Consider the following 22,737-nt stretch of genomic DNA (forward strand, 5'->3'; position numbering starts at 1 on the left):
ATCTACCTATCTTTTTTTTTTTTTTAATTTTATTTGAAGTCTTTCTTTAGAAACATGTTCAAAAGCCTTGCATACAGTCATGGTTCGACTAGCAAGCCTGTACTTGCATCGCTTTTCTTCCCATTTTGTTGAGCGTGGGTGCTGCACTTGCTGTTCCACAGATCCAAGTACCATGCTGATACCTTCATACTGCAATTTTGCACCCACTCCATGGGCAGTAGCAGGAGCTGTTGCATTACTGGGAGCTGATGACTGGATATGGGTGTGTATCAATGATTCTTTTAGAAGATTCTGCACAATGTATCTTTCTTTTCTGAGGGTAGCAATTTATTCCCTCACTGCTTCCCTTCAGATCTCCTGTCCTGGTTAGGAAAGAATGATAACGATACAGTAAGTTTTGTTTCACCTGAGACAGTTGGTACAAGAGTGCAAAAACTTTTGTCTGTGAAAGCTTGGTAGCCAAAATACTTTGCTCTGAGGAACCTGATGGAAATCATCTTGTCAAATAGCAAGTTTCAGGGCCAATGACTCAGGTTTTCCCCTGCTCTGGTCTGGCTGACAAGAAACTGCCCATGACAGCCATGAGGAGCTGAAAGCAGTAATTCACGCTCCTGCTGCACAGCATTTTCTCCTTTGATGTTATCAGTAAATTGCACCCCGAAATACAGCCTGCGATTCCAGACCACGATCTTCCCTCCGTGCTTCCTTTGCTGCTTGCCTGGCCACTGACTGATTTTCTTTTTTGGGGCTTTTCATTTTTATACTGGTTCAGTTCCCATTCCTCTTCCAACGCTTCCAAACGTGCAGTTGCGTTCTCTCAGGCTAGTTGATCTGTTAGTGCGTGTTTTGCATAAGCCTTCACTTTCTCCAACCACGGTCATTCGTGGTTCCAGTGAACCGTGGTTCCTGTGAACCATGGTTCACATCACTGTAGATTTTCTTGCCAATAACCATTGCCCCTGCACACACGCGTGGTATCTGTGTGTGGGTGTGAAGAATTACATGCATTTGTAGGCATCTGAATTTAAATTGTGCTAGTTTACGCTGAGGTATGTTTCTGTCTAATTGTAGAGAGTATTAGGCACAAATGAGAGTTGTTTAATGCAGAATATGTAATTATCAATTGAAAAATCTGCACCCTCTCAGATGCCTTGTCAACACTTCATGTCTCAAAATGTGTAGTATCCAGAAAACTGTGCTGTTAACCTTTTCTAGTCCATACTGAACATGTGAAAAATCAGTCCTTTTTTGTGTTTGCATGGGATCTTTGTTCACTGTGATTAATAGTCCACTAACAGTGTCCAATACAAGTTCAGTGCAATGTACAAAGTGCCTTTGATGCCAGACATTCTACAGTGCTGTGCAGAAACTAAAGCTAATAGTCGTAAGCCTGAGAGGACTGGAATGTTTTCAATTTACTTTTAAACAAATGACTTTATTGTGCCATTCTCACAGGGGAGTAAATTCCACAGCCTTAGTGCCACATTAGACAAAACTTTTTTACCTGCTGATTTCTGTTTATACTTGGAGAAAAGAAATTAACCTTGGTTAGGGATTGGGGGGAATAGGACAGGACTATTAAACTCAGTGGGAATTTTGCCAGGGGCTTTGCAGCGTGGGATGCAGGAGTACAGGATGTAGCTGAAGGATGATTTGTGGTGCAGAGCGGAGTTCAGGAATTCTGTGTGCCTGAAAATCAAACTCAGGAAGGGCACCTGTAGGAAAAGCTTTAAAATGGGTTTTGCCACTCCTGAAATGCAAATAAGCTGCTGTTGTACTCTGAGGAAATGCGGGTGGATATCAGGAGGAAGATTCCTAGTGACTGCAGTTGGAAATAAATAAGGCCCAACTCTTGAAAGGAACAAATCTCAAGTAAGTAATGGGCGTCTGTAGCCATGTAGGAATGACATCTCTTGACCTCAAGGAGAAAAAGTGCCTCTGAACTCACCACATTGCTATTGTAATGGCAAAGATTTTCAGACCAAGACAGGGCAGTTTTGAAGGAATAAGTCTTTAATGCTTATAGGATGGTCTAATACCATGGATTTGTACAAATATAAAATACTTGCAAAATGCCTAAGTAAGGAACATGGATCCATTCAGCATTGCTCCAAGTGGGAGACTCTGTAATGCTAATAAGTGCACTGTAGTCTTCTGATAGGTATAATTCAGAACCCATTCCAGTAACTCCTTTTGATCAAAACGTGTACATTAATTACTAACAGAACCAAGAACACTGGATTATTTTTTTTAACTGCTCACTAGGCCTTTTTTCTTCTAAACCTTTTTTTACAAGGCTTTTGTTTTGTGCATGTTATATGGTTTTATTGCTTTATAAATCCATAAGCAATCAAGAAAAGGTTTGAGTTTTGTTTTGACTAATGTTTTTACTTTTACTTTGGCCATCTACAATTCATTAGTATTCTATGTTACACGACACTGCATGGAAATCTAAATGGAAAAGATGACAAGTTTAGGTGATGCTTAGATAAATGCAATTGCAGAAATTGGACAAATAAATCCACTCACCTGAAAATAGCTGCAGAGCCTTTTGTCTTCCTCTGATGTTTCTAAACACTGTCTGGTCTTTTCCAAAATAATAGCTCTCTTTTGCTCATCTCTGTGCAATGGCTTCCCATTACCTACTAACCTTGCCTCAGTTACACAATGATCAATGTAAATGGTGCAAATAATTTTGCAGTGTCCTTAGAGCCCTAAAGCCTTTGCTGTCACTGACTGGTCCCCAAGAGGAGCTGTACCTTCCAGAGGAAGATACTAAAAAAGCTTTTGTAGACTGTCAAGAACAATAGGGAAAAGGGTCTGAAAGCTATTTCCATTTTGACTTGTAAGGCAGGGAAAGTCTGTCCTGTTTTTTTTCTCCTCGCTTGCTAGCTTTTTCCCTTTTTCAAAAAAATGGTGTACGTTGATCATTACTGGAAAGAAACCAGTGTGTGTATAGCAGGCGACAGCTTTCACATAGCCAAATGCTGCCATAAGTCAAAACTGAGATCAGGAGTGTTACTCTGCAGTGCTGGGAAGCTTGTGGGGGCAAAGGCAGTGCCAGTTCCTTCCCAGGTGATGCCTGTATGTGGTTTATTTCCGTGAGCAGAACAATGATTTTGTTACAAATCTGGATTTTCTAAAAAGTCTAAGAGGTGTTTCAGGAGTTGTTGTAAAGCTTCTCTCCCTGCGGTGGGGAGGAAACCATGTAGGAGAGGGCAGGACCGCTTTTGTTTAAACCAGGCTGAATGTTACTGGGCAGCAGCTCTCCGTCCTGTCCCAGCAGCAGGTGCCCAGCTGCCCTCTTCAAATGGGAAACACGACTGTGGCGAGGGAGTATCACCAGGGCCTGAGGCTGTATTAGCTTTCCAGACTGGGTAGAGTAAGGAGCAATTATGTGCTTTTGCCTAAGACTCCTCAAACTCTCTCTCTAACCCACTTGCTTCCTGCCCATCTGGAAAGGCAGGCCCCTCACTTACACAACATCTTGGGAAAAGAAAGGAGGAGGGAACACCCTGCGATGGAAGCATCTCATCGCCTTTGTCTCCCAAATGCCTCTCTACAGTAGGGATATAATCTGCGCTTAAAGGTGGCTCCCTGGGGGGCCCCAGTTTGGCAGGCAGACTGGTAGGGAACACATGCTCTGAAGCCAGAGGGTGTCTCAAATGAAATGGTATTTGAATCTCGCCATGCAGGTCTCAATAATCCATGAGTCTTAATATGGCCGTAAGGCTATAAATTCAGGGATTTTGACCGCAAAGTCTTTGAGCGTGTTTAAAAATAGCTCACCCATCCTCATTTTATCACTTCATATACTCTGACACAATTTTGGAACCTGCCTCCATCCCATCTAGCAGGGGAACACTATAATTAAGAATCAGTTTTGAAAGGCTGTTCTCTCTTAGCTTAAGGCAGAATAAGGCTTTATGTATTTTGCAGGAGATTATAAACAATTCATTGGCTAAAATTAGCAGTAAAAAGGGAGCCCCAGTTCTTTCCTGCGCTGTGGTTTGTACCACAAAGACTTAGTGTTTTTAAATTATGACAGAGAGCTCTCTAAAAACCTTGAAAGCATATTATGTATGTGTCACTTTGGCACAGTTAGGAATAGTCTCACCTCTAAGCCAGAAGGCCATGGGTTCAAGTTCCATGCCCGCCCTTGGATTTAGCTGTCTCACAGTAATTTTATTACAGAAAACATTTTAAAATAGAACCATAGGGGAAGAAGAGTGAAACTTTTGTATCTGTAACTGCACTGTGAGACATCCAGTCATTGGAACGATATGTTAAACCACTGCTCTTACTACCTAGCTTTGCTCAGCAGGCATAAACCCTCTAAAAAGACAGGGGCTAGCCCTAACGGTGTGGCAGTTTTCTCTCTTCTTGATAAAAACAGTTCTAATCCTTCGGAGTGTGTGTGTGTGAGCTACTGTTCCCTGTCTGAAAGAAGTTTGCATTTTCATCGTGCTGCCACAAGGATGGGGTTCCTTGATTGTATGTTGCTGTGCAAGAGCTGAAAAATGAGAGATGTCAAATGAGTCTTGACTTTACCTTTTGCTGCCAACCAGTAATGCAAAAATATCCAGCTGAAGTGTGAGGTTAGGATTGTTTGTGGCAACAATAAAGCCAGGTGATCTTAACTGCAAGGGTAAACTCCATATTGTGTCTGCTTGGACCTCGGGGTAGTGTGCTAATTGCTGATGCCCTTTAACTTCCCCATAGAGAGGAGGTCAGAGGGACTTAAGATTTAAACTTTATAGTTTTATTTTTGGTTTGTCCAACAAGCATGTGGTCTTGTAACATGAAGTGTTTATGTTTGTTGCTTACAGGCATGTGTATTAACTTACCAGAATCTCACTGTCTCTTAAATACAATTTGTTTTTATTTTAGGGAGAAAAAAAAAAAATCTTTTGTTTTCTACTGGTTCTGTAGAATACTTAGAAGGGTTTTGGCATATTTATACAAAATGGAAGCCATGTCATAAAGCAGCATAAATTCCATTTGGTCCAGGATTATGTGCAGCATAGTTGCTCACAACTCATTTCTTCCCCTGAAAATAATTTTACCCAATAATTTTCAATTTCTGTTCTTGTGACATGAATCTAAAATGCTCCTGGATGGATGATTTTCTTTTGTTTAGCAAAATTTGCTACACTTCAGTAAAGCTCTCGGTGTTTTCAAATTCTTTTTCTGATCTGTTTTGAGGCTTTTCTGCTACAGGAATGTTGCAGCTCAAGTTTTTGCTTGCAAAGTTAAAGGAGTTCTTAAATGAGGAGTATGGATGGTGGTGATCATTGATGCTCTACTGGGATAAGAGTTCCTGCCAGAATTTGTAGGCCACTGTCACTCTGCCTGATGGAGGGCTTATGGAAAACCCATTAATGTGTAAGAGAGCTTTGAATCTTAGGACCTGAATTATCAAATGAAATGTTTTGATGAGGACTCTGGCCAAGATATGTTTGGCATATGACTAACATCTGGGAAAGGTAGATTTATCTACATAAGATGCTGGTGGTTCTTGCATGTCCACTTGCTAAATTAGATTAAATACATTCCTGTTATTAATTTTTTTCAGATAAGCAATTACTGTGGGTGCTACAGAGACTATGAGAATTGGGGCAAGAGATGGGGGGATAATCCATCTTGTTGTGGCAGGAATGTTGGCCCGTTTAGTCACATCTGGGATGTGGGTGGGGTGGTCTGCGCAAGGCTTGAGTTGGTAATGGTCTGTCAAAAATAGGGGTAAAGGCGGAGCTAGCCAGCTAGCCTGTGAGGGGAGGTGTCCACAAGACAGATTTCTGTACTAAGATGTGGTCCATGCTGGGAGAAAAAGACTGAGAATCCTTCCCGTAGAGCCTGGCTTAGCAATATTGACTAATACGAGGCAAAGGGGAAAGGAAATAGTGCTGCTCCAGAGCACAGTGATCCAACTGTGTGAAATCAGTGTGGGTGCTATTAAAATGCCATCTTCCTCTCCCTTCCCCTTTCCTTCCTCCCTCCCTCCCGCTCTGCTGTCAGCCTGGCCGAGGAAAAGTCAAATAACGTACGACTGTGTTCCTTGGCATCACAACTGCAATTTCCCTTTAGGGGCTTCAAACTTGAGAATGGGAGGTTTTAAATCTTGCTGATTCGTGCTATTCCAGCAAGCATATGTGTGAGGAGAAAGAACAATGCCAGTTCAAAACAGAAATCACAAGTGAAAAATCATTGCTGCTAAATCAGGTGTTGCAGAAGCCAGTGGAAAAATCAGACGCTAAGAAAAGTAGGAAATTACTTTGTTTAGAGCTGGGAAGGTTAATGAGAATGAATTAGAAAGTGGTCTCTGTGTATTCAGCCCCTAAGGATTTGAGCAAAGTTAGAGGGATTTATTTACTGATTATCCAGACTATACAACTGGCAATAAGATTAAGTGAGGAATTTTGGAACATGCTGACATTTCTTATTTGCATCATTTACTATGGAGATCATTTGTCGGTACTGCACTGAGTTTGTGGTGAACCAGGGCTTAGTCTGGCCCAGCAGAGACAGATCTGGTACTTCTCATGGCTCGAAGGGATGTGGGGGTGAAAACAGTTTAACGTCCTCTTTTGTGTCTCGGAGAGGAAACATCAAGTTTGTCTAGGTGCTTATCAGAGAAGAATATTTTCCTAGACATCATTAATTATGGAAAAGAGTGCAGTTATAGGTGACACATTGCATTAGATCAGCTAAAAATAAAAGACAAGGCTGTAATTTATAGAGCCCCTGCATTGGATGCTGTACAGAGCTCCCCCACTACGAGGCCTCCTCCAAGTCTGTCCTTCCCAGCATGCACACAGATATGCACGCTGCCCTCCTCCTCCTGTATTCAAATTTCTTTAAACCAGGCTGGTAGGTACTGAAAAGTTACCATCTCAGCTGGCAGAAATGAAGGGGGACCATGGAGTAGGAGTTCAGTACAGGATCTAGGAAAAACAGAACTGTGATTTTTTTTGTTCTTTATTCTGGGTGCCTACCTCTGAAATGATCACATTTTGTGAGAAACATGCAACTCTTCTATATTATACACATAGACACATGAAGTCATAACCTATGCTTTAAACATGTGATCTTGGGCAATGGGTTTTCCAAGATTTGCCTTCACCAAGCCACTGTCCATGCACTGAGCATTTACTTGCCCCATTTTAATCTCGTAAAATAAGGCCATTCCTTGTCCCTAAAGGAATCCTTCAGCTGAGTCTTGTGCACTTTTGCTGGAATAAGGAAATTTTGTTAGTGACCCTCTCTTGCATCATTACTGCTAAGTAAAAGTCCTCAATAGTGATCAGTTCTGCCAACGTTTCTTCTAAGAATGGTTTTGGTAAGGAGGTAAATAACAGAGATGAAAGGCAAGGTGTTATTTCAGTCTTCGTGATGACTCTTAATACTTCTCTGATCAGCATCATGGATGACTAATTCTCCTGCTTTCTATTTTCATTGTCTTTGGTAGGAGCTCCAAGACTTCTATTTGTTTTCCTTCTTAGGGGAACTGCATACCCCAGCCAGTAGCTTTAATCCTCAGATGTCTGGTTGATGCCTCCACCCATTGATTACCTCCTTTCACAGCAAATGATCCTGTTCCCCTCACAATTAATGTCCACTGCTGGATCAGGCTGTTGTCTCTGGGAATGTGTTTCATGCATTTGGTAACAAATGCACAGTAAATTTCAGCCTGAACATCTTGGGGGCTAATCATCACACTTCGAGTCTTCATCATCATGATTTGAATTCCATGGTAACTGACCACTATTTGAGACTTCCCAATATCCATTGACCTCCTTCTATACTGAAATAATGGCAAACATCACTCCAATAGTATCTCACATCCTAGATTTTTTTTCTAATGTGCTCTTATAAATATGGGGCACTTTATGTGTTGTTATGACAAGGAAATTCTTTGACTGAAAAGTTTGCAAATTCCAAAGTAGTATTTGTTTTATAAACAAGGGTGCTGTTTTCTTTATGCCAGCCTCTTTCTGCCTTTGCTTGTCCAGCAGTCTGTTCTGAAAGTCATGAAGCAGCTGTTGGCCCCGAATCAAAACCTGCAGCGCAGGGAGGGTTATGTAAAAGTCCTTTGTGTGAGAGATGTACATGGCACCAAATGGTGAAATTGGAGTACAGATCCTTTGAGGGGAGATAGCTGTTCACGGCAATGTTTTATTTTTTACTTGATTTTTGCATAGAACAAAGAGAAAAAGAGAAAAGTAGAAGATACTGGTTTTTTTTTTAATTTTCAGAAACACCTTTTCTTGTTGCAGTGTTGTGGGCTCGTAATTTCATGCTGCTTTGCGCCCAGTATCACCCCCTGGATGGAAGGGCTGCAAGAGGTTGTCTAGTTCTTTCCCCTGCCTCAAGGCAGCAGGATCTCTGTACCTAGGCCATTTCTGAGGGATGTTGGTCTAATATTTGGAGGAGATTCTGGAACTCTCCTAGTCCATCTATTTCTGTGCTTCACTGTTCTTACCATGTAACGCTTTCCAAATATTTGTTTGACATCTTTTCCTATCCGCAAAGATACTCATCTGTCCCCTTCCACAGGTGGTTTCTTTTGAACTCATCAGTCCCAACTGATCTTAGCTTTTCCTTTCAGGTAATATTTTACAAAGCCCTGAACATCATCATCAATGGTTTCCTCTGAACACTCTCAAAATGTGCCACAAATTTCTGGTAGTGTGATAACCAGAACTGGACGCACAATTCTTGTACTGATTTCATAATAGCAAGATGTTGTTGACTACTACTCTGTTTATATTGCACTATAGACACAGTTCCTTTTCTGCTGAAGTGCTCCTTAAGTGGCCGTTCTCATGCTGTATGTTTATAACTGATTTATTCCTGCCCAAGTCAAATATTTTCTATTTGTAATGAATTTCATCTAGATTTTTAAGCTGTTTCTCCAGAACATTGTGAACTCTGGTCCTGTCATCTAAAGTACTCACACCCCCTTCCAGTTTCTTCTCACCTGTAAATGTAATAAACACAGGCTATAATCCACCATCCTGAGCGTTAAGGCATTAATAAGCACATTAAAAAATACAGCCCATATGAAAGTCCCCTTGATAGAGTTTTCCAGTGTGACAGTGAACCATTGACAGCTTTTCTATGGAAATGAGCATCCAACCAGTAACTGCAGGGAGAGCAGAATTCCATTAATGAAAATGTCACTTGAGATTGTGTCAAAAACCTTTACTGAAGTCTGAAATATGTGGCATCTAATGTTAATACCTTACCCATAAGATCTGAATCCCTGCTCTAAAAGGAGATCGGATTGATTTGACATGATTAGTTGTCAACCTGTTAAGAACTATAAGACAAAGTAACTCCAAATGTGTCAGAGTTCTGGTAATACATCATTCCTTTCTGTCTCATGGTTCCAAATCAGCTTCTTGATTGAAGAAGGCAGGGAGAGAGCCTACCGTAGGTTTCGAATGTTTAGGATCGTTAAAGCTATGTAAATATCTGGGGAGCAGTATGTGGATTCAGCAGAAGGTTTTAGCTAATGCTCTGTACTATACAATGTCTGTAACCACAAAGAAGAATCTAAGCAGGCGACTGTTTAAACTAATCCAGAGAGTTAAATACCTTTGAATCAAATTGAGCTAGGCTATATCTTTCTTCTGTGTGGGTATGAAGTGAGAGAGATCATGTGTGTGAGGGAAAGCCGGATCATAACCTCTGCTTAGAGCAGTTCAAGGCTGCTAATGAAAGCATAGTAGCTGAAAGGGGCAGCCTGTGGGTGGCTCAGTGAAGGCGACAGCAGTACAAACTCAGGAGATGCTGAAAGCATGGAAGAGAGTGGCAAAGTCACCCTCTGTGAGGGAAAAGGACAGCTTCCAAGCTACCCGGGAAATGTTCTTTTTGTGCTGCTTGCTTTGTTGTAAATACACAAAAGTAATGTATTGTCACTTACTTGTGGTTCCTTCCAGTAAGAAAACTTCACTGTGTGAAGCCATCATGTGGTTTTAGCAGTCCTCTGGCAAAAGGCACGCTATGTACAGCTGAGAGTATCTCAGCTAAATTATATATACAGCATCCAACTGCAATGGAGAGAGAATATCAAGAATCAGTTGTAAACATTTAGGAAAAAGCAGGGGCTTTTAGGACAACTGCAATGTGCTGAGTGTTGGTGCATTAAAGAAAAGCTTTACTTGGACAGGAATAGATAAAATAGATTATATGTTCAGCAGCTGTGAATTAAAACAAATACAATCTGGAGAGAATAATTAATTTTCAGGTGGTGGTTGTTGTTATGAACTTGCATCTGTAAATGAAAGATATGAAAGCAGCTTTTAAATGATTGGTTTCTCCCTGCAGCCATGGACTTATTTCTTAGCATACACAGCATTGCTTTGCTGCTGCTTTGACTATTACCCTTTAGTCAGTCACCTTCCAGTCTGCGTCCTCTCAGTCATTTTTAATAGAATGCCTTTTTGATTACGGAAAATTGGTTGATACACTGCTCTAATGAAAATGCTAGACAAATGCTCCTTCTTGAAACTGACATCAGGAATGTTATACAAGACATTCTTAAATATGCTGGCAGCTGCCCTGAATGTAATGAAATCATGGAAATTAGAAGTATTGCGCTCTCTGTGTGGCCAGCTCAGGACTGTTTTCAGTATGTTACCATTTTTGCTGTGAATTTCAAAAGGAATCACTTTTCCTGAATTTTTCTTGGGACATTCTTCAACATGCTTATGATTCCCACAATCAGGAAAATTATCCTGATATTCTGAGGTACTATTCCTTTTTTTTTTTTTTTTTTTGGATTGCGCATAATTCCTCATGCCTACATCCCATTCTACCACACTAAATCATTCCTCTTGCAGCAGAGAGTTTACAGTCTTCAGAAGACCAATAACTTTTCTGGTAGAAATGCATGTGTAGGGTGAAATCCTATTCCCGCTGCAGCCAGCAGTAAAATTCCCACACACTTAAGTGGTTTGGATTTCACATGCAGTTTTTAGTCTTCTCTTGTATGACACTTTAGTTAATCCTTAATACATTCTTAGCACAGAAGGTATCTAAATGCAGGAAAGGTGGAAGAGTAGCAGTGATGCATACTTTGTGATCCACTAGCACCTTTCCATGTAAGGATCACAAAGCAGCTTATGAAAGACAGGTGAGACCTGCTGCAGAGCACAGGGAATGGATATTATTTTCATTTTTCTAAAGTGCAGGGAAAGTAGAAGGGAAGGACCTTATCTCTGTGGCAATGTATATGCGTATATAAATGAAAGTACCATCCTGGCTTCTCTTCATCCGTGTTTTTATTCACCTATTGCTTCCCTGCAGCTTTGATGTATTTTCATCAGATACTCTGAATTTGAGTTTTCCAAAATGAATCTAATTTTACCTGGTTTTTAGCGCTCTAGATTCTTCCATAGTTTCTTTGTTGGAGGCTTACAAAAGTTCCTAAAGTAATTGCAGTTGTGTTCGTTTGAAGTAATGATATTCCATTCCTGTCAACAATTAATAGCAGTATTAAGCAAGAGTCAACTGAACGAAAACTTAGCCCAGATTCATATGCTGTCGCTTAACACTTCTATTGGAACTAGCAAGTTCTGGCTTGAGGATGAGGAGCACTGAAAGGGGACTGTGGCTGCCTTGGTTGCTGGGAAAGAAGACACAGAAACCTGTTTCCAGCTTCTTCGTTCTCCTTTTCTGTTCAGCATGAATGTTCTGTTCAAGAGCGGTTGGAGAGATGTGAGGGTTTTCTTATGTATTCTGGTTTGGGTTTATTCATTGCAACGGACTTGCAAAAGCCTTTCTAGAATGCAGAGTGGCAGGGACTTGGGCTGAGGGGTGGCTTGCACTGAAGCTAGAGTCACCGTGGTGCTCAGTGAGAAAACCAGCTGTTTTGAAAGAATGACATGGAGATGGAATAGGGGGTCTACATCACTTCTGTCTTCTTGTGATGCCCAGCTTTACCAGGCAACCTTACTCTCAGATGCTGCTGTTGGCACATTCTTATAAAAGAAAGCCTGATAACGCTTGTAGGTGTACTGTAGAGCACAGAAATCTGTTAGAAGCAGATTTCCATGTGCATGATGCGATGCAAACAAGATGGTTTCTAGCATGAAAAGCCTTCAGTTGAGACATCAAATCATTAAGCATACTATGGCCAGAAGCTTTCATAATAAATTACTGTAAACTCATGAAAGATTGATCTTTTTTGATTTCAGAGAAAATAAATCAACAGTATGAAGTCAGCTCTATTACAGTTTCAAACAAGAGACGGACTCCTGAAGTATTATCCACTTTCTGTAAATATCACCTGTGAGCCTGTATATAAAAGGTTAAATGTTTGCAGACTATTACCCTTTGCCTTAAAGATCAGAGACAAATTACTATTTTTACTTTACATTCTCTTGATGAGGATAATGATAAACATCTGTCACTTTGCTGCTTAGCCAGCTAAGAATCTTATTGCAATCTGTAATTTAAACAGTGAAGGAAAAAAAAAAAAAAAAGAAAAGAAAAAAAAATACATGGACAAACTGCATTTTATATAGGCAGCAAAGAAGAAAAAGAGAATAGAAGTCAAATGCAGGGGAACTGGGAAGGGGGCATTTTCGGTCTGCAGTTACTTGGCTAAAATCTGTGGATATATGATAGATGTATGATTTTCCATTTATTTGGTATTTCACAGGGAAAAATTACAGTTAGTTTCTTTTCAGACAGGGAGACTAAGGAAAATACTCAATCTGCATACTGTGACTTTTTGGCACGTGCAGTTTATTAACAAAATTATTAAGGTTTATAGGGTAGTGTGTCTACTGGTGTTACAGAATTGAAAACACTATTTTCATCAAGAGCTCTTTCAGTGTCCTCCACAGTCCCAAGACTTTTAGGAAGCACTGCTAATTATTTTTAAAGTATAACTTAACAAATCACAACCATCACCGTTTCATTTAGACTGGACTGACCGAGCCATAGTTTACAAGGAGTAAATACGAAGTGGTCTACCTGCCAATGCTGCATGAGCAGAAGCAGACCCTCCATTAGGAGATGAAACTAGGAATCTCTTTTTGGCCCAGCAAGAATGGATTTCATGCAGGGAGAAGCCTCTTTGGTGACATGTTTGCATATCTAGCTCTAATGGTCTTTTGCTAATGGGTTAGCTACTGATTTCAACTGCTCCGGGAATCTGTAAAGCACTAGTGATGTGCAAATTTTAGCTAAATGCTGTATTGTAAATGGAGTTGTGCTGGCAGAGGTCTGGCTGGTATATAACTAGTTCTCGTTACTGGGTTATTCACTTCTTGCAAGTACTTTCTGTTTCTTCATGTTATGCTTCTAGGTACCAACAGAACAGGTTTAGATTTTATAGTTCGTGCTAATAGGGCTTTGGTGGTCGTTTTCAGGGAGAAGTACTATATGTCAGAGTTTGGGGAAAGAACATTATTCTTTGTACTTTCCAGGTTGAAATTCCATTCTTTTGGCATCTTTGAGCCTGAGAAAGCAGTTTGATTTTCACCAAAAGGCTACTATTCTTATTTAAGGTTTTCTTATATTTATACAGGCGAGACCAAAGCAAAGTACATACCTTTTAGCTTCCAGTTAAAGTTTCTGGTATTTTCTTTAATTAGGTCAGCTGTTTACATACAAAGAAGTTTTTCCTGTCCAATGGAAGAGACCTATAATATATAATCCAGCCTATGTTATGCTGAGCATTGAGCACTGGAACCAATGATGCTTTTGCTGTTATCCTTCATAAATCCTTTGTTATATAGGTGCTATTCACATCTAACAAGTTTGAGGGTGAACTGCGGAATTTGTCACAACTGAGCCTTAAATAACAAGGATGTTTTTTACCCATAGGAGGGTAAAATTCAAAATCCAGACTTATGGTGCTGCTTTCTTGCATGGGTCAAGCTGGCTGAATCTGAATGGTACAAGATTTGATAATAAGTATTGCAGTAAGTGATCTGAGATAATTTCTTGGGATTTCATTTACCACCACGCATCTTTGAAATATTTCTTTAATATAAAATTACAAATTTGTGTGGAAATATATAATGTACTTTGTGAAAAAGGTCTTGCATCTCATATTGCATTAACCTTTAAAGGTCCAAATTTCATGATGCTAAACACTAATGTTAAACAGGCCAGTACTTCATATTTTAACCTCCAGACATTCTTTGTATGAGGTATGTCACTGGATTACTACAGTTTAAGTCCAGGTTTTTTCCCCAATATATCTGCTGTTTCCTGCAGTCTGAAAGAATTGACTTTTCTTTTTTTTCTTCTGTGTAGACTGAAAATGATGAGAATGGTCAAGCAGACAATTTTTCAATGGACCCCCAGCTGGAGAGACAGGTGGAGACAATTCGAAATCTTGTGGACTCCTATATGTCTATTATCAACAAATGTATCCGAGATTTGATACCGAAAACAATCATGCATCTTATGATCAATAATGTAAGTAGCAGCCAGGATTCTAAATTATTTTAACGTCTGTCAAATCTCTTACGCTCAAACACACCTCTTGAATATAGCAGCAACAACAGCATGTACTAAAGAGAACACGCTCCCAAAAATGTCACACTCTTAGACAAAATATTCCAGTCTTCTGTAGTAGTAGTAAGTTCTGCAGCCTTCTCAAAGGCTGGCACACTGCCTTGAGTGCTTACTCCAAAATGCTAAAGATTGAATTAATTTACAAATTAATCAGAATATAAGTTATTATATAAAGATAAATCAATGATTTTTTTTTTTTTTCTGTCTTGCTTTTGATAGAAAAAGGGAGTTGGGAGCTCCATCTAGGCAGTCTGTGAGAGCAGCAGAGCAGAGTTGTGCTTCCTTGATTTTCAATCTGTAGCCCTTTGTCATGCTTTTAAGCAAGCAGTTCTTATTTTATTTGGGTTTCTTTATATTTTCAGGTTACTGTTTTCGAGGAATAAATCTAGAAGCCTTGGACACTGTTGTTTAGATAAGCAGATGTGGTTGTTTGATTTATTGTGTGTGTCTTTTTTAGATCTGAAGATTATTTGGTTAAAGAAATGGCTTTGAGATATCATTGTTTTTCCATTGCACTAGGATGTCAGCCTTTGCTTCCTGGCAGAGTTCTGAATGGACCTTGTTGAAGACTAAGCTTAATATTAGTGCCAGTGCTGCCATATAAATTAATAATGGAGAGCATAGCTCCTGTTAGTTATGGGTAGCACCTTTTCTGTGAGGTCATCAAATCAATCAGTCTTTCCAAATACAATATGCTATAAGACAAATCTGGTTAGAAAGTAGCATTTACTTTTGACTCAGAGCCACCTCTAGTCTTCGTCTGACGGATTTCATTAGCCCTGTGGAATTTGTGTTGCATTTAGGAGTTAGGTGGTTGGACAGGAAATTTCAATGGGATTTCCTGGTACATATAATACGAGCAGAATTTTTGTATGAGGGCGAGAGATTTTCCATTAACTTCTTTAGGTTTAGGGGAGTCAGGCTCCAAATAATGCTCTAGTCATGGGTGAGCTTTCACAAAAGATGCATGGGAACAATGGAACTGCACTTTTTTTCCTGAAATCAGCCATGCTCTAGACTTTATAGGGCGAGCGTGTTCTCTCTGCTCTTTCCAGATCACAGCTAGCAACTTGTTGCAGCTGCACTGCACTGCACTGCAGGCAACTTCAGTGCCTTTTGAAAGAGCTGGTTTTTAGCTCTCATTTCATAAACTGCAGAGTTCGGTGAGCAGTTCCTTTTGAAATTTTACATTCAATTTTCTGCCACTCACCTCCTCATATGGAATAGTTTAAGGGTGCTTTACTCAGAAGTAGAATACTTTAAGATTTTGTACTTTCAATCTCATCAGCTGTTACATTGGTAAAGTCTGCCATGCTGGCTGACCATGGCACACAGAAACAACATACTTACAACATCGTCTACCTTTCAATTGACCTCATAGCCCATAGCTGTGTTTGGGCCTGCTAGTGAGCTAAGACCTACACCTCAATCCTAGAATTTAAATTTGCGGCAAAAAATCAAAACGTTTTAAAGGACTGTGAAGAGTGAGACTAGAAACATTAATGCACTTGTTTCTGTGCAGCATAGGCAGTAAAATACCATATTAAAAACAATAGCTAAAATATCAATTTTAAAAAATCAGTGCTATTAAAAAGAGAAGGAAATGCTTGAATTAAGACTGCTGAGCCATGCCAAAAGGTTGTACAAAGACCTGGAAAGCAGTGGAGCTGTGATAGAAGGTGGGTCCTGTTAAGTAGTGTCTATGTTCCTTGGAGTCTTCAGAAGTCCAACCTATCTACCAGGAATTAAGTGAAAACACCCTCCCTCCTCCTTAATGACCATATTCTGTACTTTCTGCTGCCCCATCATGTTGCCTCCAAAACTCTGGAAACAAACTGATCCCAAGGAGTTTGTTTCCGTAACAATTGTAACCTCCCAGGTCCTCCTAAAACTTCCTTTCCACTTTGTGAGCCTGTAAATGAGCACTTATAATTCAAGGGAAGTATCGGATTCAAACTCAGTGTACAGAAAATAATTAGATGCTGTCCCTAAGCATATTTCGAGGCCTAAGCCTAGATTGTTGTATTCCAAATTTATCCCTTATTCTTCCCTTAGGGTGGATGTTGATTACCTTAAAAGAAAATGCATTTACCACACAGAACTGCATTGAGTTACCATTAGCAATTCAAACATGCACAAACAAAACACACATTTCAGAATTTGTGTTTCATGGTGCCTAAGTATCACAGATTATACAAGAGGGGTGGTCTTACAGTACACAGTGTATACTCCATAAGCAGTGCTGATATTAATCTCAGCTGAGTCAAAAAACTCTAAAGTACTTGTTACTACCAAACTTAAAGTTAAGGAATGGATTGTGTTTGCATTTGAGGCAGTTATGTATGTTGTAGTCTGCCCGCCGATGACTGAAGTTGCAAGCCCATCTTACCCCACTTTGGAGTGACAGGGCAGGCTTTGTGGCGTTGGCGTTTTGGATGCTTGCTATGGTTCAGCTTTGACCGCAGGTCTGATGTCTGTGAAGGAGAATGTTTTAAACCATTCCTGTGAGTCTTTCTGTTTTCTAGAAAGGAGCAAAGGCATGAGTAAGTGTCACTTTCCCTTCTTTTTCCAAGCTGGAGAAAGTGGCTATTGTGGAAGATCTTCCTCTGTCTAGTACAGTGCATCTGTTTGCAGAAGGAAGGAGGTTGATCCAAGAACTGTCCTTAATGCAGCAGTCTTCCCCTTCCAGAAGAGTTCAGGGAGTTACTTCAGTCTCCTGCTAGTGGCAGACAGGGATCTCTCATGATAATTGTCACAGGCTGATTTTTTTTTTCAAACAGATACTTGTGGTTTAACAGTGCTTTTACAATCAGCTCTGGCCTTAATCTAATTTTAGGACTTCTGAAGTGATGCCATTAAAATGCTCATTTCATCGAGTAGAATGTGATGCTGTTTAACTATGATATCTGTTTTTAATGTGGAGTTTTTGGCAATCATGAGGAAAGTAGTGTACTCTGGCTCTTGATCAGTACCATCTACTGGAAAACAGCATGAGACTCATGGAAAATTTTCGCAGGCTTTGCTAAGAATTTGTGCATCTCCTGTCATACGTGAATGGGAAACGACAGTCAAGCCCAGGCAATATGGTTTTGTTTCCCTGTAAGGTCTGTCCTGGCCTTCTTTCCATTGCTAGGTGACCGTAAAGGGTCCCACACCCATACAGTTCGACTGCTCTCACTGACCTCCTCTGAACACAAACTTTGCCTTAGTCTGTCAGGATTTAAAACAATGTTGCTAAACTAGCACAAACCCATGTGCAAATGGAGCTCAGGTTTATGTAATCAGAATCTTGGGAATGTATTATCGCTAGTATCTCCAGGTCAAAAAAGATTTACAGAGCAAAAAGCCAGATGAGAAATAGATCAGAACAGCAACGAAAGTCTCAAATGCAAGGATTTAGTAGGTCAGCAGTTGGTCTATTTACCACAGTCTTATTTAATCAGAGTACCTCTAGCTTTTTATCTCTTCTAATGTGGCCCAGGTTTCCATAACCAGGGCAGGCGTAGCAGGAAATCAATACAGTAAATTACATTACTTGGAGACTTCTCCCTTCAGTTTGAATGTGTGTGGATGGGATATTTAGAATCTGACAAAGTTGTTGGAGATGAAAGACACTGTCTATAGTAGGGTAAATTGTTGCTAAGAAAATAATTGACAGACATGCTATAAAGCCTGAAAATTCCCATTCCCAGGGGAATTTAGTATCTGATGATATTGCTAATGGCTGCCATTTACCTCTCAGCCCTTTAGAATTGGACCAAAATGCCAGCTGACTCCTGGGAGCTGTTGGGAAGCCTGTTTGAAATGAAGTGTAAACATAGGTGTCACCTTAGAGACACAGACCACTGTTAACTCCAATAATGTCCAATGTTTCAAAGACAGCCACAAAAAAAGGCCACAGTGCGTTGTGGAGCAACTGCACAAAACCATCTTATCCTCATATGTGAATCATTGTCTCAGAATGTGGCTTCATAATTACGTTAAGCCCATCTGCGTGCAGGCAGCTGCTAAAAGGTCCAGTCCATCCTTCTCCAGCTGCTCTGCCCAGCTGCATGTGCCAGCCTTTCCTTGGGCCACAGCTAGACCTCAGGCTGCTGCAGTCAGCTCTGTCTGACTTCAGCATTTTTTAGTCCCTGATCTGACCTAACAAAAACTGCATGACCAGTAGAATTGATGTAAATAAGGTAGTAGGAGAAACAGATTAAATTTAGATATGTCTGTCTCCTGGTTCTGTGGATCTCACGCTGTATTTATTCAGTATTGTATTTTCAATAGGATTTTTTGTTTTATTTTGTTTATTTGTTTGGTGGGGTTTTTTTTGTCTGATGAAATAGGTAAAAGAATTTATCAACGCAGAGCTCCTGGCTCACTTGTATTCTTCTGAGGACCAAAACACTCTAATGGAAGAGTCGGCTGAACAGGCGCAGAAGCGAGATGAAATGCTCCGCATGTACCAAGCACTAAAGGAAGCCCTAGCAATCATTGGTGATATTAGCACTAGCACTGTCTCAACCCCTGCACCCCCTCCTGTAGATGACTCTTGGCTTCAGCAGGCCCGCAGGTAAGGATCCTCAAATCCATATTGCAATTAAATTTAGGACAGGCAGGCATTGTGAGCATCGGCGGCTCCCTCCCTGCCTGTCTTTTTGGGCAGATATTCCTCCAGGTCTTTAATGACATTTGTGAGGGAAATCAGAACATTTTCCTACATCTACGTGTTCTGTGGATATATATGTGAACGCCAGACAGGGTATTTGTCTTGCAGAAGACCATCCAGTGGATTTATAGCTTGTCTGATGCTTCAGAGAGCAGCCACTTCTGTCACCCCAATTGTGTATCCACATGGCCTCTTCTTGCAAGCTGTTATAAGACTTCAGCATGTCAGGCTCCATGTCCTAGAAAAACCACTTAACAGAGCATCATTAGAACTCTTAATATTAAAATCCATTAGATTTACCTCTTTGATTGTATGTTTATTTCTGGCTATCGTAAAGCATTCTGTCTGTGGGAAAGGTAAGAGTGAGACTTAAATATATGTGATGCTGTGACACTGACAGCAAACGAAAATGCCAAGAAAAAAAATTGTCATAGGCATAAAAAAGGGTTTCATTTCTGTTTAAAAAAAAAAGTTAAAAACAAAACCAAAAAACCAAAACCCCAAACCCCACCTCACTGAACTTCTTAAATCTCTTTCACTAGGTCACCTCCTCCAAGTCCCTCAACTCAGAGGAGGCCTACATTAAACAATCCCCCAACCAGACCTTTATCTGGCCGAGGACCTGCTCCTGCAATCCCATCTCCAGGCCCTCAGTCGGGGGCTCCCCCGGTCCCGTTCCGCCCAGGACCACTGCCTCCATTTCCGAGTGGTGGTGAAGCCCTTGGAGGACCTCCCCAGGTTCCCTCTCGGCCAACCCGGGCTCCTCCCAGCGTCCCAAGGTAAGATGTCTAATCTTCCTGGTGGTGGGCATGGTTCTCTCCCTCTAGCATAACAGACAGATTCTGCACTGTGTCAGAAAGTCGAGCACCTTTGTTGTATAAGTCTTGTAACAAAGCAAAATTGGGCATTCCCTGCAGAGAGTCAAAGGCGTTCTGAGGAACCAATTTTTAGCACAAATATGACTTTTTGAAAAGACAGAAAGTTTTTTCATGAAAAAAAATATTCCAGTCAGTCAATTTGAAGACACCAGTTTTTCTTACATTAAGAACCCCTGTCTGGGTTGTGTTGTACCCACGTAGAGGTTCACAGAGAGAGAGAGGTCATCTACCCCTCCACCAGAAGAGGGGCAGGGGTACAACTCCTCACTTCTGCCATTCTGAGTCCTCACCAGAGGAATTAATGGCTTTTCTGGGAGAGAACAAGAACAATCCTTGTAGAACCAGTGGAACAAACCGATAGCAGTCTGATTCTTATTCCACAAGGCAAGTAATTTACAGCCAGTTGAAAACAGTCCATAGTTGTCTAACAGTGTAGATCATATGGTGCAAAACAATTAGCTAAGGAACAGGATTTTCATCACCACATCGTTTCCTTTCCTTCCCAGGGCTTTGCATTTATCAGTACTATCCAAAGTAGCTTTGCATATTTTATAATTTTATGTGGCATTAACTGCTTTTTTATATGTTATATGAATAAAATGTCCTTAATATTTATTTTCACAATGACATAATACATGTAATCACTCATATATACATATATATATATATATGAGAAAGCCTCTGATTCAGAGGGCTTCGGTGACTTCCTAAATTATGAGGCGTGGGCAGATTAGGCAATGTTGGAACAAAGGGATTTCTCCATTTTTTCATAAATTAACTGTTACATTAAAATTAGTCACAGTTTGCAAAAAAAAAAGCCAGTTAAATCGAAACAAAAGGAAAATGTGCATATTTTCAATTTTAGAAATGGTAATTGAGAAGAGAACCTTTGGAGAAAAACTTTCTTTTAAATAGGTGAGATCTGTTGTAGTTGTCAGTAACTAAATTTGAGGCTCAGTGTTTCTAATATAATTACCCTTTATAATACAAAGAATAAATAAATTAGGTATATCAAAGGAATGAAGTATTTTTAGATATTTGCTATGAAAAGGGCATTGTTGTATCAGTGCCCAACTGTGAAATGCACTCTTTCATCTTAGTGGATATCCCGTAGCTTGCAGTAGGACCGCTGGAGAGAAACCAGAATTGCCTTTCTGGGTACAAAACTTCGTGCTGAAAGGGAGGAAATCCAAGCAGGGTCCTCTCATTGGGAGAGCTTGGAACTGAGCTGAAGGGCACTGGCCCCACTGTTTCCCCTGTGCCATCAGAGGATAAATCACATACTAGATACAGAAATAAGGTCCAGTGTTTTGTCAGTTGTACTACTGGAGAGAACCATAGCTCCCTAGCGTCTCTCACCTTGCCTTGTAAATGAGCATGTCTCCTTTGTCCTGCCTGGCTGTGTTTTTGCATGAACATTGCTTTCCTGAGGTGGCTTGCCCAGAGCATGTCTGATGATAATCTTTGTGATGCTAAAGTGATAGGTGGGATGGAGAGCAGAAAGGAATTTTCTAGCACACAAAAGACACTTGGGTAAGCAGCCCGCGAACAACTCAATTTGTGACTGCCACTGGTGGCATGCAAAGCAGTGGCTGATAAAGGAGGTCAGTGTTTTTAAAATGCTGTAGCTGGATATATAATTGAATGTACAACTGCCTGACATTTTTGTGGAAAAAATATCTGCAATACACATCTTCCGTACTGGATCCTAGTTCTCTTTTTTAAAGCTGTGGAAGCCTCAGACATAAAAAAATCTCAGCTGCTTAAGAACGAAGGAAGAGTTTGCCTTTTTGCTGAAACTTCAGGTTTCTCCTGCTGACTAAACTCCGAGAGAGGAAATCCCAGGGAAGGGGCTGCAGGGGAAATCACCTGAGGGGGACAGTGTGGCCGGCTCCTGCGCCTATTAAAAGTTTCTTTTGAGCCCTGGAATTTCTGCTACGCTTGGTCTGGTTTTAATAACAGCCTTTGCAGGATCATAGGAAATTGACTCAGAAAATGGGTCTGAGATATTAAAAGGGAAAAAAAAATAGTTTTGAGGAAGAGTTCTTGTGGAAACTTGAGGTGGCCGGCTCTGCGCCTATTAAAAGTTTCTTTTGAGCCCTGGAATTTCTGCTACGCTTGGTCTGGTTTTAATAACAGCCTTTGCAGGATCATAGGAAATTGACTCAGAAAATGGGTCTGAGATATTAAAAGGGAAAAAAAAATAGTTTTGAGGAAGAGTTCTTGTGGAAACTTGAGCTTTCTCTGTGACTTATTTTTGAACTGGGGCTCTGTGCTCTGATTGCTCTACCACCATTTTCTGCAAAGATTCCTTGAAGTGTCAGGATCTCTCATATCTAGAGAAATAGTTTAGCTTCCTAAGAAGAAAGCTGTATTTTTAAAGTTCATCTAGCTTTCCAAAGCAGCTTTTTGTGGCAGCCCCCGTCACTGTCATGTGGAGCTGAAAATCCTGACATGCTGAAGAAATATAAGCTTTCTATTTTCTCCTGTTCTGCCTTAAGATAAAAAGATTGTTTTCAGGGGTAAGACTTGGACCGTCCTTTTCCAATGAGTGGCTGAGCACACATTGGTTTAGAGAATTGGCCACCTTATAGTGAGATACAAGCCTTGCCTTTAAAAAAACAAAATCCCTTTTTTCCTCAACTTTATTAGCATTTAATC

General features: G+C 40.4%; 1 protein-coding gene across 1 annotated transcript in view; it reads left to right on the forward strand.

The window, feature by feature from the left end:
- DNM3 (dynamin 3) overlaps positions 1-22,737 on the forward strand; it is a 167,484-nt gene that overhangs the window by 128,960 nt on the left and 15,787 nt on the right. The window contains 3 exon segments of the mRNA XM_019470486.1: positions 14,278-14,442; positions 18,876-19,102; positions 19,741-19,984. Of these exon segments, the coding sequence (XP_019326031.1) occupies positions 14,278-14,442; positions 18,876-19,102; positions 19,741-19,984 (636 nt within the window).

Source organism: Aptenodytes forsteri, unplaced genomic scaffold, assembly GCF_000699145.1.
Source record: "Aptenodytes forsteri isolate BGI_AS27 unplaced genomic scaffold, ASM69914v1 Scaffold95, whole genome shotgun sequence".
NCBI classification, from domain to species: Eukaryota; Metazoa; Chordata; class Aves; order Sphenisciformes; family Spheniscidae; genus Aptenodytes; species Aptenodytes forsteri.